Genomic DNA, 15,701 nt, shown 5'->3' on the forward strand with positions numbered 1-15,701 from the left:
AAAAAACATTAGGGGGTCCATCATCTGGCGGTGGTTTGGCTTCAACCGGGAAGATGTTCAGCACACAACAGCAATATACAAAGTATGCAGCAGAAATGTTGCTATAAAAAGGTAGCAGCACTACTAATTTGTTCTTTCATTTAAAAAGTCACCCGCGAGAGAATGAAGAATATTTAATAAATACAGTTTTGGTCAATTGACTTAGTTGTGATTTCCCTCTGTGCATGAAAGTTTAAAAGAAGCGTATTAATGCAGTATGAAGAAGAATCTTTTAATGTTGACACATGAATCATCATATTGCTGAGATTATACGCATCAAGTGTTCATTCAAGGCAAAGGAAAAATATCGAGATATATAATCGTATATCGCGATATGGCATAAAAATATTGCGATATTAATAAAAGCCAATATCGCCCAGCCCTAATTGCCATCATAGTGCAGTCTACTCGTATCTCCTATGTTTGACTGCCATCTACTGGTCACACTTATCATTGCACCATGTACCAAATACAATTGCTTCGAGGTCGGTAAGCAAAACCAGAATTAGTCCATACGTTAGGTGCACCGAGTTGTAAGGCGCACTGTCAAGTTTTAAGAAAAAAAAAAGATTTTTAACTGCGCCTTTTAGTCCGGAAAATAAGGTACATTGATTTATTAACTGAGCAGATTTGAGAAATATGATTTTCAATATTATTTTCAAGCAGCTGTGGCCTTTCACGAAAGCAGCCTTTAAAAAGCACACACACCTCTGAAAACAACACCAGAGTGCTGCTGCTAAAGAAGTCAAAGCTGAGCGAGCCAGCAGAAGACATGTCTGTGGCGAGGACCTGTCCATTCAGCCAAGTTTTCAGCCTCTGGCTCCATAGTCAGGTTGTCGCCACAGAAATGTTTGAATATAAACTACACTGAAAATAAATCAGGAAAAATAAAATGTTGGATTCCAGAATGGAAAGGATGAATTTCCTTGAAGATAGCAGCAGCAGGCTCTTAAAAAAAGAAAAGAAAAAAAGAAGCATTCTGCTCTTATGATGCGCTCATTGTCAGATGGCTGCAGGATGCACAAAAGGAAACCACTGAAGAGACTTTTGTGTGTTGCAGCTCTGTTGCTATGACGACCAACACGGATGGCTGCTGTTGCGACAGTTAGCTTAGTTAGCTCGGTTCTACTGTAGAACGGGGACTTGCGATGAATTTGGTCTTTTCTGATTTACAAACGTTTAAATGTTGGATAATGCCAAAGCGTCATATCATAAGGTTCATGCATTTTGCCGTTAGCTTGCAGCCAGTTTCTGACGCCTCTGTTCTGATATCAGAGCGAGGCCGACTTATTTATTTAGACATTAGTAAAGCTCTCAACCAGAGGCTGAGGAAACACAAAAATGGTGGATTTTTTTTTAATTTTAGTATAATAAAACAGCTGTTTTATGTAAAGTCTAAATCAGGGGTCTCAAACTCAATTTACCTGGGGCCACTGGATCCAGAAACTGGGTGAGGCTGGGCCGCAGAAGAGATTTCTTAAAAAAATCTAACTTTTTAATGAATTCACCTTCTATGAATGGCTTTCCCGCCCTAGCAAAATACTTGCCAACCCTCACCATTTTTCAGGGAGACTCCTGAATTTCAGTGCACCTCCCGACAATCTACCGGTGCAACCATTTTCCCGAATTTGTCCCAATTTTCACCCGGCCGACATTATTAAGGGCTGCCGTGACTGCACTGCCGTTAGCGTCCTCTACAACAGTGGTTCTCAACCTTTTTTCAGTGATGTACCCCATGTGAACATTTTTTTAATTCAAGTATCCCCTAATCAGAGCAAAGCATTTTTGGGTTGGAAAAAAGAGATAAAGAAGTAAAATACAGCACTATGTCATCAATTTCTGATTTATTAAATTTTATAACAGTGCAAAATATTGTTCATTTGTAGTGATCTTTCTGGTACTATTTGAAAAAAAAAGATATAAAAATAACTAAAAAACTTGTTGAAAAATAAACAAGTAATTCAATTATAAATAAAGATTTCTACACATTGAAGTAATCACCAACTTAAAGTGCCCTCTTTGGGGATTGTAATAGAGATCCATCTGGGTTCATTCTACACATTTCAGGGTTTCCCACACATTCATTTATTTGTGGAGGCCCGCCACGAAAGAATTACGGCCGCCACAAATAAAGAAAAAAAAAAATTTCCCCCCCGCTTTTGACTCGCTCGACCGCTCATAAAAGCAATGGGACTCTGGCTGTGAATGGAGCTTGTAGTTACATATTATATAAATATTATATAAATATGTATATAAATATGTACATAAAGTGTTGTAATTATATTCCAACTCCGTGTTCTTCTTGGTCATCGCTGCCGCCGACTTAAACACAAGAGAACAAATACCCAGAACACCTTGCAGCCCTAACTCTCCCAGGCTACATACACCAACTCAACCGACGCAAGTAGGGAGGGTGAGGGTGTGGGGGGTTGGTGGTAGCGGGGTTGTGTATATTGTAGCCCGGATGAGTTAGGGCTGCATAGGATTCTGGGTAACTGTTCTGTTGCGTTTATGTTGTATTACGGTGCGGATGTTCTCCTGAAATGTGTTTGTCATTCTTGTTTGGTGTGGGTTCACAGTCTGGCACATATTTGTAACAGAGTTAAAAGTTGTTGGCGGTATAGCTCGGTTGGTAGAGTGGCCGTGCCAGCAACTTGAGGGTTGCAGGTTCGATTCTCGCTTCCGCCATCCTAGTCACTGCGGTTGTGTCCTTGGGCAAGCCACTTTACCCACGTGCTCCCAGTGCCACCCACACTGGTTTAAATGTAACTTACATATTGGGTTTCACTATGTAAAGCGCTTTGAGTCACTAGAGAAAAGCGCTATATAAATGTAATTCACTTCACTTTTTTTACAGTAACCCTCAGCGTGACCTATGTAGCTGTTGATCAAATATGTCTTGCAATATCACACGTGCGTACTGCACAGCCATTTGCAACATATAACTGAGCTTGCACGCTGTCTATACAGGATGTAGAGGGAGCTAAGGCAGCGCCATTATGGCACCCCCTGAATACTGTTGATTGGGTAAAAATCGGCAGGGGTTTCGAGAAAATGGATGCCCTGAAATTCAGGGGACTCCAGGAAAAATTGGGAACGTTGGCAAGTATGACGCTGACAAGCGCCGTTTATATTAAACTCGCAAGCAGCACCAACATTAAATTGTAATATCAAAGTGAGGGCCGCAAAATAACGTCTCGCGGGCCGCAATTGGCCCGCGGCCCGCTTGTTTGAGACCCCTGGTCTAAATCAATCGGAGTGTGCAAGTGTACCTAATGTTGTGACCGGGTGAAACCATTCAATTCAAACCACTTTATTAAACCCTGAAGGGCCAATTAATTTTGAGCAGCAGGTTGTCATATAGTTCTTTTAGCCTACATATGTCCAATAAACAGTCAACAATATACATATGTTTATGAAGTTTATTTTCGACAGTGTCAAGAAAAAAAAAAGAGGTGACGGCTTTGAAATATATTCAATATGGGTTTACACAAGATGAATTATGATACTTTTGAAGAGGAAGGGGCTTGGTTTGAATTGCAATCTGGGAACACAGTCTTTGTTTATTTAAAAAAGGTCTAAATAATAAGGAATATTACCTCTATGGACCACAATGGGCTTTAGTTACTGTAAATTGTATGCAAAAAAAAGTGCAATATTTGCCAAATTTCTTTTTTATAATTGTTGATAATTATTTTCAAAATGTGCATTATTTACTAAAAAATTAAAAAAAAAAAAAGTCTATTACGGAATTAAATGTGCTTGTAATATAACATTTAAAAAAAAAATGGGTTATAGAAGTGCGGAGCAAAGTTTATACTTAAGCATATCCAATACATATTATAGACCACAATGAAGTGTTTTACATGTACATTTTTAAGTTCTCTTCAAGCACGAATAGTTTGTAATAGCACTACCTGGTGGAAAAGTTGGTTGATAGTAATTTTTGTGGTTTTAAAGGCCTACTGAAATGAGATGTTCTTATTTAAACGGGGATAGCAGGTCCATTCCATGTGTCATACATACTTGTTCATTTCGCAATATTGCCATATTTTTGCTGAAAGGATTTAGTAGAGAACATCCACGATAAAGTTCGCAACTTTTGGTCGCTAATAAAAAAGCCTTGCCTGTACTGGAAGTAGCAGACGATGTGCGCGCGACGTCACGGGTTGTGGAGCTCCTCACATCTGAACATTGTTTACAAACATGGCCACCAGCAGCGAGAGCGATTCGGACTGAAAAAGCGCCAATTTCCCCATTAATTTGAGCGAGGATGAAAGATTTGTGGATGAAGATAGTGAGAGTGAAGGACTAGGAAGAAAAAAAAAGAAAAAGAGGCAAGGGTAGTGGGAGCGATTCAGATGTTATTAGACACATTTACTAGGATAATTCTTGAAAATCCCTTATCTGCTTATTGTGTTACTCGTGTTTTAGTGGGATTATTTGGTACCCGAAAGTCGGAGGGATGTGGCCACGGGTGTGGTGACCGCCAGTGTCTTCGGTGGGAGGAGGTAAGAGAGGCCGCAGCTGCAAGAGGACGCAAGCTCCACTCATGTCTATGGTAAGAGCCGATTTATTACCACAATTTTCTCACTGAAACCTGCCGGTTTACATGTGGTCGGGAACCATGTTCGCTTGACCGCTCTGTTCCATAGTAAAGCTTCACCTTCGGGAATGTAAACAAGGAAGCACCGGCTGTGTTTGTGTTACTAAAGGCAGCTGCAATACACCGCTTCCCACCTACATCCTTCTTCTTTGACTTCTCCATTATTAATTGAACAAATTGCAAAACATTCAGCAACACAGATGTCCAGAATACTGTGTAATTATGCGATTAAATCAGACTACTTATAGCTTGGATCGGGCTGGAAGAACATGTCCGCTACAACTGGTGACGTCACGCCCAAGCGTCATCATTCCGCGACGTTTTCAGCAGGATACTTGGCGCGAAATTTTAAATTGCGATTTAGTAAACTAAACCGGACGTATTGGCATGTGTTGCAACGTTAAGATTTCATCATTGATATATAAACTATCAGACTGTGTGGTAGGTAGAAGTGAGTTTCAGTAGGCCTTTAAAGAGCAACGATAGTTGGAGTAGTCAGTGTACAGCTTGTCAAGCAGCACCATAACACACACTAATGATCAGTGTCTGAAAGGCTGGTGAGTACCAAACCTTGCTCTGTAATTTCCACTCGCTGTGCATCTATATACGCTGCACACTGACTACTCTATTATGATAGTATCAGTCACCTGTGGCTGTTGGTGAGGCCCAGACTGTCAGGTTGGCCGCTCGACTCCTCAAGCTCCCTGCTCCTCAGCCTCTCCTGGCGGGCCCGGCGCCGCCTCTCGCGGGCCGCCTCCTCCTCGTCATCGTCATTCCTGGACATCCTAGAAAAAGAAGAGTCAAGGAAGTTATAAGCAGCTAAAAAGGGTTTTAACTTGACAGAAGATACATCCAAAGTGCTGTTTTTCTTCCAGCCACCTGACATCCATGCAGTCCTGATCCGCGTCGGCCCGACTGACCTTTCCGCTGAGCAAGCGGCCGGGCTACCTTTGTCTTTGAGCCTTTACTTGTTAATTGCCACATACGAGTTAAAGCCGCTTTGGGTTTATGTGAGGTTTTTGTGGCATGTCGTCAACAACAGAATCCCCTCCCTCTATCACGCCCCTTCCCCTTCCTATGAGGGACGTTGTCAAAACAAGGGAGATGAATCTGTTAACACCCAAGCATGACATCACACTGGAGGAAAGTATTGGGACGCCTACAGGACGGAGTAGTCTTTTTACCTATACCTCATTTCGATGGGATTTATGGCTCTTATAGGGAGTGTTCAGAAGACTGGTTCATTATCATATATATTTTTTTTTTAATAAAGGGAACAATCACTAGTATCAGATATGTCAGTTACAGGAATTATTCTAAAATATATATTTGTATTTTGTTGTGTTTTCATTGTAAACTTTCCATTAGGGGGTGCCATATTTCCATGCTTTTGTAGTGACATCATGAGTTTGAATTTCTCTCACCTAAAAAAAAATGTGCCGGATTTTACCAATACAGAAAAAAAATACTGAAATAAGTAAGTTATTTTGATTACTGCTATTGATGTTGAGATATTTGCTCTAAATCCAAATTGGTTCTCCACGAGCGTCCCACTTTTGTTGATAAATTTATCTAATCGGCTATTGAATACTTTTTCCATGATTTTGGAGAATTGTGGAAGTAATGAAACTGCTCTGTAGTTATTGAAAGGCCTACTGAAAGCCACTACTATCCACCACACAGTCCGATAGTTTATATATCAATGATGAAATATTAACATTGCAACACATGCCAATATGGCCTTTTTAGTTTACTAAATTGCAATTTTAAATTTCCCGGGACTTTTTTCTTGAAAACGTCGCGTAATGACGACGTGTACGCGTGACGTCACGGGCTGTTATGAATATGAGCGCTGCATACACACACAGGTAAAAGTCGTCTGCTTTAACGGCATAATTACACAGTATTTTGGACATCTGTGTTGCTGAATCTTTTGCGATTTGTTCAATTAATCCTGGAGAAGTCAAAGTAGAAAGACGGAGTTGGGAAGCTTTAGCCTTTAGCCACACAAACACACGGTTATTCCTTGTTTAAAATTCACAAAGGTGAAACTTTAGTATGGATCACAGCGGACATGGATCCCGACTACATGTCAACCAGCAGGTTTCGGTGAGAAAATTGTGGTTAAAAGGTCGCCTCTTACCGGATACAAGCTGAGCTTGTGCTGTCCATACAGCTGCCGTCGACTTCTCCGAGACACTGCGCGGCAACACCCGGCCGTGGACGTACACTTCCGACTATCAGGTACTATTAAACTCACAAAAACACTAGCAACACACCAGAAAGATAAGGGATTTCCCAGATTTATCCTAGTAAATGTGTCTAAAAACAGATGAATCCGTCTAAATGCAGCGCGATTGCAATTGCTTTTTTAAATTTTTTTTTATTTTTCTAGTCCGTCGCTATCAATATCCTCAAACATGAATCTTTCATCCTCGCTCAAATTAATGGGGAAATTGTCGCTTTCTCGGTCTGAATAGCTGTTTTTGTTGGAGGCTCCCATTAAAATCATGTGAATATATGAAGAGCCTTCAACATGTGACGTCATCGTCTGCAACTTCCGGTAGAGACAGGGCTTTTCTCCAGTTGCGAACTTTATCGTGGATGTTCTCTACTAAATCCTTTCAGCAAAAATATGGCAATATCGCGAAATGATCAAGTATGACACATAGAATGGACCTGCTATCCCCGTTTAAATAAGAAAATCTTATTTCAGTAGGCTTTGAACTGGTGTGTTTCCATTCTTATGAATTGGTACAACTCCTTGGTTAGTAAACGAAGTCAGACACCCCAAAACACGTTTTACAGATTATTTAAATAACATTGTAGACATTTTCTGAAAGTTTCATCAAATTTTGCCTAGAACTTTTTAAGCTATGTTGTTATTTAAGAGTGTGTGAATGTGAGTGTGAATGTTGTCTGTCTGTGTTGGCCCTGCGATGTCCAGGGTGTACACAGCCTTCCGCCCGATTGTAGCTGAGATAGGCACCAGCGCCCCCCGCGACGCCAAAGGGAACAAGCGGTAGATAATGGATGGATGTTATCTAAGGTCCATCCAAGGATAAAATGATACAATGATAACTCACGGAAAAAATCGCTGGTTAATATTATGGCTTCAATATAAAATATCGTAAAACCGTGGTTAATTACCGAAATGACAGACTGCTCATTTACTTGAGAATCAAGCTAGCGCTAGCCTCCTAGCTAGCTTCAAGGCTAACATAAATACAGAAGTTAAAAAACGTCCTTCCCCATTCGGAAATGACACAATCTACAGTAAACTTGCATTAATACATTATTGTCCGAACAACTAAGATACTCAATTGTACAAATTAACACAAAATGCTGAACTCGCTTAGAAGGTAACAATCTATACTCACAGGATTAAAGACTACAACAGGAAGTGATGTCACATGAACAGGAAGTGATGTCACATAACATTATCAGTTAAAAAAAATTAAAACCGTTCCAAAAAATTTAGAAGATAAACATATTTAAACACTGAAATAAAAATAACTTCTCCTAAACAACTAAAACAATATTTCATGTTTCTCCTGCCAAGTATATTGGCTGTCTATGTATTAATTTTTTTCAATAAAAGTGTGTGAATAAGTACTTTTTGACCACAATCAACTGTACCAGGATATTAATGATAACTGTGATGATTTTTAATGATAACTGTGATCATTTTAAGTCACAAAATAACCCAAATTATAAAATGCTCACACTTTTGCATTTATATATATATAGACTAAAAAAATCCTTTATCCCACACGCCATCAGACTGTACAACTCCTCCTTGGGGACGACGGGAGGTACTAGGCCAGGGGTGTCCAAACTTCTTCGAGGGATGGAAGGATGGATGGATGGATGGATGGATGGAGGGATAGATAGATAGATAGATGGATGGATGGATGGATGGATGGATGGATGGATTAGAACGTTATTTATTCCTTCAAGAAAATTAACATGTTCAGCACAATCCCATTCAAGATCAGACAAACATTACAGGCAGACAGAACAGGATCGCACACGGAAAAATTTAAGCATGCGGGGGCCATTTTGATATTTTTCATTTTCAAACCATAACAAAATATAAGATTTTTTTTTTTTTTTATCCTTAGGGCTCCTGGGAGCATAGAGGGTCTTAAGTCACTAAAATGTTAACAATAAGTCAAATTACTGTGACTTAAGATTACCACAGTAATTAACTAAATTGCCATAGTAACTAGTATATCACGCAAAAGGGCAGATTCCAACCATTGAAATACATTGTATAGTTTAAGACTTACGGTTTTTTTTTTGAAACATCACTGCACACCATAATGGCAGCTACACTTTCCATCATAAAGGCCTACTGAAATGAGATTTTCTTATTTAAACGGGGATAGCAGGTCCATTCTATGTGTCATACTTGATCATTTCGCGATATCGCCATATTTTTGCTGAAAAGATTTAGTAGAGAACATCCACGATAAAGTTGGCAACTTTTGGTCGCTAATAAAAAAGCCTTGCCTGTACCGGAAGTAGCAGACGATGTGCGCGTGACGTCACGGGTTGTGGAGCTCCTCACATCTGAACATTGTTTACAATCATGGCCACCAGCAGCGAGAGCGATTTGGACCGAGAAAGCGACGATTTCCCCTTTAATTTGAGCGAGGATGAAAGATTTGTGGATGAGGAAAGTTAGAGTGAAAACATTCCATTTTCTACCGCTTATTCCCGTTTGGGGTCGCGGGGGGCGCTGGCGCCTATCACAGCTACAATCGGGCGGAAGGCGGTGTACACCCTGGACAAGTCGCTATCTCATCGCAGGGCCAACACAGATAGACAGACAACATTCACACTCACATTCACACACTAGGGCCAATTTAGTGTTGCCAATCAACCTATCCTCAGGTGCATGTCTTTGGAGGTGGGAGGAAGCCGGAGTACCCGGAGGGAACCCACGCATTCACGGGGAGAACATGCAAACTCCACACAGAAAGATCCCGAGCCTGGATTTGAACCCAGGACTGCAGGAACTTCGTATTGTGAGGCAGACGCACTCACCCCTCTGCCACCGTGAAGCCCAGAGTGAAAACAATTAAAATAAAAAAAGGCGACGGCAGTGGGAGCGATTCAGATGTTATTAGACACATTTGCTAGGATAATTCAGGAAAATCCCTTATCTGCTTATTGTGTTACTAGTGTTTTAGTGAGATTATAAAGTCATACCTGGAAGTCGGGCTGCGGTGACCGCCAGTGTCTCTGAGGGAAGCCATAGGGAGGAGCCAAGAAAGTCACAGCTGCCTTTTTGACAGGACGCAAACTCCGCTCAAGTCTCCGGTAAGAGCCAACTTAATATCACAATTTCTCATCCAAAAACTTGCTGGTTGACATGTGAAGTGAATTATATTTATATAGCGCTTTTCTCTAGTGACTCAAAGCGCTTTACATAGTGAAACCCAATATCTAAGTTAAATTTTAAACCAGTGTGGGTGGCACTGGGAGCAGGTGGGTAAAGTGTCTTGCCCAAAGACACAACGGCAGTGACTAGGATGGCAGAAGCGGGAATCGAACCTGCAACCCTCAAGTTACTGGCACAGCCACTCTACCAACCGAGCTATGCCGCTATGTGGTAGAGAAACATGTTCGCTTGGCCGCTCTGTTCCATATTAAAGGTTCACAACAAACAAAGAAACACCGTCTGTGTTTTGGTTGCTAATGGTAGCTGCAATCCACTGCTTTCCACCAACAGCATTCTTCTTTGACGTCTCCATTATTAATTGAACAAATTGCAAAAGATTCAGCAACACAGATGTCCAAGATACTGTGTAATTATGCGATTAAAGCGGACGACTTTTAGCCGCGAGTGGTGCTGGGATAAAATGTCCGCTCCAACCAATAACGTCACAAGCACCCGTCATTATTCCGCGACGTTTTCAACAGGATACCTCGCGGGAAATTTAAAATTGCAATTTAGTAAACTAAAGCGGCCGTATTGGCATGTGTTGCAATGTTAATATTTGGTCATTGATATATAAACTATCAGACTAGGTAGTAGTGGGTTTCAGTAGACCTTTAACGATCCGCATGTGGATAATTTGCCCAGGTCTGGTTTTCGAGGATGGCGTTTACACTAAACCAAACACAGACTACATGCCAGAGTTCCATTCAACCAAAAATGGCAAGCGCCACTCAAATTATGTTGGGAAGGCTTTAACCCCCCGAGAGGACTGCAGCATCCTTGAAAACGGCCGCCAAATGTCACAAGAAAGAGGAAAAACAGCGAAAAATGGGAAGAAAAAAGTCCTTGGCGGCGGGCGGCGACAATCCCGGGGTTAAAGAATCCTCGGGAGGAGAGGAGAACAAACGTCTAAAAGCTGAATTAGCATTCCTGTCAATTATACTAGTGTGCACACACACACACACACACACACACACACACACACACACACACACACACACACACACACACACACACACACACACACACACACACACACACACACACACACACACACAGTGGTTTAATATCCCCCTTTTCCTTGCTTAGGCCCCAAACTCCATCAGAGTCTTGGAGGACGGGGGAGAAAAAAAAAAAAGAAAGGTTAGAGGTGTGCACGATAATGGAAAAAAAGGACTTATCTCCCGACTTCATCATAAGCCATGCACTTTTTTCTGCACTTTTCTTTGGTGGTCACTTTGTAGATGATTTGAACTAAACTTTCCCCTCACATTTGCGGATAGTTAAACGGGCGAAAAGTTGCGTACGAGCGTCGCCGTGAGAGCTCCTCTTCGGGACAAGTATGTCTAAATATTTTCCTTCCAGCAAAGTATCTCAGATATGTGAGCGAAAACCATTTGGGACTTTCACCCCTACTTGGAAAAAAAAAAAAGGAGGGTGGAGCTTGTGCTGTCAGAAAAGCTGACCCATTCCCACGCTGGACTATTTCCTACCATCGGACTCGCTCGTCCATCTTTCTCGACCGTTTTTTCTACCGAGGAGCTTTATTTTGTCACCGCTTGTTTATGTAGCTTGGAGGGTTAGACAAAAAAACACAAAAGTTTTCCACATATTTTCATAGAAATGTGCGGTGCGGGCAAAGTAAAAACGCACACAATTTCAATGCAGATTTGAAAGAAGGGGTAAAGCAGGGGTGTCCAAACTTTTTCCACTGAAGGCCACACACGGAAAAATTAAAACATGCGGGGGCCGTTTTGATATTTTTCATTTTCAAACCATGACAAAATATATGGATTCTTTTTTTGTTTTACCCTTAGGACTCTCAGGGACAATTGTCAGGACTTGGAATAAGGATTGGACCCAGATGCAAGGCTTTTATTTTGAAATGACTTTTAACCTCCAGAGCAGGGGTCACCAAACCTTTTTGAAAACAAGAGCTACTTCTCGGGTACTGATTAATGCGAAGGGCTACCAGTTTGATACAGACGTAAACCGGCATAGCTCGGTTGGTAGAGTGGCCGTGTCAGCAACTTGAGGGTTGCAGGTTCGATTCCCGCTTGTGCCATCCTAGTCACTGCCGTTGTGTCCTTGGGCAAGACACTTTACCCACCTGCTCCCAGTGCCACCCACACTGGTTTAAATGTAACTTAGATATTGGGTTTCACTATGTAAAGCGCTTTGAGTCACTTGAGAAAAGTGCTATATAAATATAATTCACTTCACTTTACTAAACAAATTGCCAGAAATAGCCAATTTGCTCAATTTACCTGTAATAAATATATATATATATATGTATATACATATTTATATATATATATATATATATTTTTTTTTTTTTTAAAAATTGGTATTTCTTTCTGTCATTCCGTTATACATTTTTTTTCCTTTTATGGAAGGTTTTTTGTAGAGAATAAATGATGAAAAAACACTTAATTGAACGGTTTAAAAGTGGAGAAAACAGGAAAAAAATTTAAATTAAATTTTGAAACAGTTTGTCTACAATATCGACTCTTTAAAATTCAAAATTCAACCGAAAAAAAGAGAAAAACTAGCTAGATCGAATTTTATTTATTTATATTTATTATTCTTTACAATAAAAAAAAAAAAAATTACCTGAACATTGATTTAAATTGTCAGGAAAGAAGAGGAAGGAATTTAAAAGATAAAAAGGTATATGTGTTTAAAAATCCTCAAATCATTTTTAAGGTTGTATTTTTTCTCTAAAATTGTCATTCTGAAAGTTATAAGAAGAAAAGTAAAAAAAAAAAAAATGAATTTATTTAAACAAGTGAAGACCAAGTCTTTAAAATATTTTCTTGGATTTTCAAAGTCTATTTGAGTTTTGTCTCTCTTAGAATTAAAAATGTCGAGCAAAGCGAGACCAGCTTGCTAGTAAATAAATACAATTTAAAAAAATAGAGGCAGCTCACTGGTAAGTGCTGCTATTTGAGCTATTTTTAGAACAGGCCAGCGGGCGACTCATCTGGTCCTTACGGGCGACCTGGTGCCCGCGGGCACCGCCTTGGTGACCCCTGCTCCAGAGCAAAAAGTATTTCGCATAAAATAATTGACAAAAATCCGCGGAAATAATTCCGGAAAAGGGTCATTCAAAAATCACTCCAAAAAAAATAGGAGGAAACAACTAACAAAAGAACGAACTTACAATAAAGTCATATCTACTATGAAAATAAAGCGCTCCAACAGGAGGAAAAAACAAAAATGATATATATATATATATATATATATATATATATATATATATATATATATATATATATATATATATATATATATACATATATATATATATATATATATATATATACACTAAATACGGATAAACAAAAAAATCACTCAATCTTAGAGGAATAAAAGGAATTTATAAAATAACACAAAAACTCACCAATTAGGTTGGACAAAGTCTAGAATAACAAAGGGCGCTCGAAGGAGCAAAAAGTAAACTCAAAATTACAGCAATTGATTTCTCGAACCAAAGAATAAAACCAGGAATTAAGCAAGACAAGGGTATCGACATGGGCATGGACGCTAAAAAAGACACTTAAGTACGAGATGATCTGGTACAGAACAAGGGGAGGCATGAGCTTAAATAGAACATTGTCAGGCTTTCCCCTGACAGTTTGTCTATGTTTTAGTTTAGTGTTTAGTATCTCCTGTCTTTAGTTCCTGTCTTGTGCTCTTATTTTGTCAGCTTCCTGTCTTGTTCCCTGAGTGCTGTGTTCCGCCTCAGCTGCGGCTGATTGGCACCTGGTCACACCCGTTGCCAATCAGCCCGCTCCTATTTGTACCTGCTTTGTTTTTGTGTCAGTTGCTGGATCATTGTATTGTCTTGTCGATGTCACGTCTAGTCGCTCTTGTGATGTTTTATCGCTCCTGTCGTGTCGTACGTTCCCTTTGCGGCGTAGCGGTAAGCTATATTCAGTTGATGTTTGTAGCTTACTGTTTTTTTGTTGCCTGCTTCCGTTTTATTTTTCATTATACAAGTACGACTTCTGTTTGCCTGTTCGCTACCCACTAGCTTCCACGCTAAGCTCCTGTTCGTTATTTTCTAGCTCCCAGGCTAGCTCCTTTTGTTTGATTATCCGCCTTGTGCGCGCTTTGTGTTTGTACCCTTTTGGTTTTGTTTTTGTCTTAGTATTTAATTAAATCATATTTTCTCATTCAATGCCTGCCTCCATCTCTGCATCTTGGGGTTCGTCATCAAATAACCGTGACAAACATGAGGATAATGGGAAACAGGTGGAAACAATCTAAGGTCAGGGATGACGTCAGACTGGTGACAGAAGAGGAAGGGCCCGTGATCTAAAACAAGAGGGATTGCTTTTCAAAGTAAAACATGTAAATCACAAGACAGAAAAACCAAGACAAGACATCCCTCATCGTGGTGTGACAACCATAGAGGCTCTCCCCCATTAACATGTTAAAAATAAGTCAAATTATTATTTTCATTTTTTATGTAACGCTTACAGTAAATCTCTATATCAACTTCAGGTTAATATAAAGTAAAAAAAAAAAAGGTTTTATGCCTTTTCAGTCAAAGACAACTTTGTTTTTTATAGTAAAACAGAAATATGCAGTATTTCCCCCCATTGCCCAAAACATTCAGAAATCAATGTTTGATCTGAAGTAATTGGAGCCCTAAAAAGATCAATAATGCAGGACACCATTGATTTAAATGTATTATCATTTCTGAGTAATCACAGTGAAAACATAAATAAAATCCCACTAAATATCTTTGGGATCCAAAAGGTCCCCCACTCATAAAGTGATACATTTTTATTATTATTCGTTTTACAGGGTGCAGTGCGTCTCCCATAACAATGTGACCTCGGACTATGTTATAACGTGTGGAGTTCCCCAGGGTTGGGTCCTTGGCCCTGCACTCTTCAGCATCTACATGCTGCCGCTAGGTGACATCATACGCAAATACGGTGTTAGCTTTCACTGTTATGCTGATGACACCCAACTCTACATGCCCCTAAAGCTGACCAACACGCCGGATTGTAGTCAGCTGGAGGCGTGTCTTAATGAAATTAAACAATGGATGTCCGCTAACTTTTTGCAACTCAACGCCAAGAAAACGGAAATGCTGATTATCGGTCCTGCTAGACACCGACCTCTATTTAATAATACAACTTTAACATTTGACTACCAAACAATTAAACAAGGCGACTCGGTAAAGAATCTGGGTATTATTTTCGACCCAACTCTCTCCTTTGAGTCACACATTGAGAATGTTACTAAAACGGCCTTCTAATATCGCTAAAATTTGCTCCATTTTGTCCACTAACGACGCAGAGATCATTATCCATGCGTTTGTTACGTCTCGTCTCAATTACTGTAACATATTATTTTTGGGTCTCCCCATGTCTAGCAATAAAAGATTACAGTTGGTACAAAATGCGGCTGCTAGACTTTTGACAAGAACAAGAAAGTTTGATCACATTACACCTGTACTGGCTCACCTGCACTGGCTTCCTGTGCACTTAAGATGTGACTTTAAGGTTTTACTACTTACGTATAAAATACTACACGGTCTAGCTCCATCCTATCTTGCCGATTGTATTGTACCATATGTCCCGGCAAGAA

The 15,701-nt window shown here is 40.0% G+C and overlaps 1 protein-coding gene across 5 annotated transcripts in view; it reads right to left on the bottom strand.

Moving 5' to 3' along the window:
- LOC133561222 (non-muscle caldesmon-like) overlaps nt 1-15,701 on the bottom strand; it is a 179,451-nt gene that overhangs the window by 35,904 nt on the left and 127,846 nt on the right. For 4 of the 5 annotated variants that reach the window (XM_061914551.1, XM_061914555.1, XM_061914552.1 and 1 more), the window contains exon 3: nt 5,293-5,430. In XM_061914551.1, the coding sequence (XP_061770535.1) occupies nt 5,293-5,430 (138 nt within the window). Of the gene's footprint in view, nt 1-5,292; nt 5,431-5,524; nt 5,663-15,701 lie in introns of those variants that run through there. The other variant, XM_061914554.1, reaches the window with a different exon arrangement.

The sequence above is a fragment of the Nerophis ophidion genome, linkage group LG10 (genome assembly GCF_033978795.1).
Source record: "Nerophis ophidion isolate RoL-2023_Sa linkage group LG10, RoL_Noph_v1.0, whole genome shotgun sequence".
Lineage (NCBI taxonomy): Eukaryota > Metazoa > Chordata > Actinopteri > Syngnathiformes > Syngnathidae > Nerophis > Nerophis ophidion.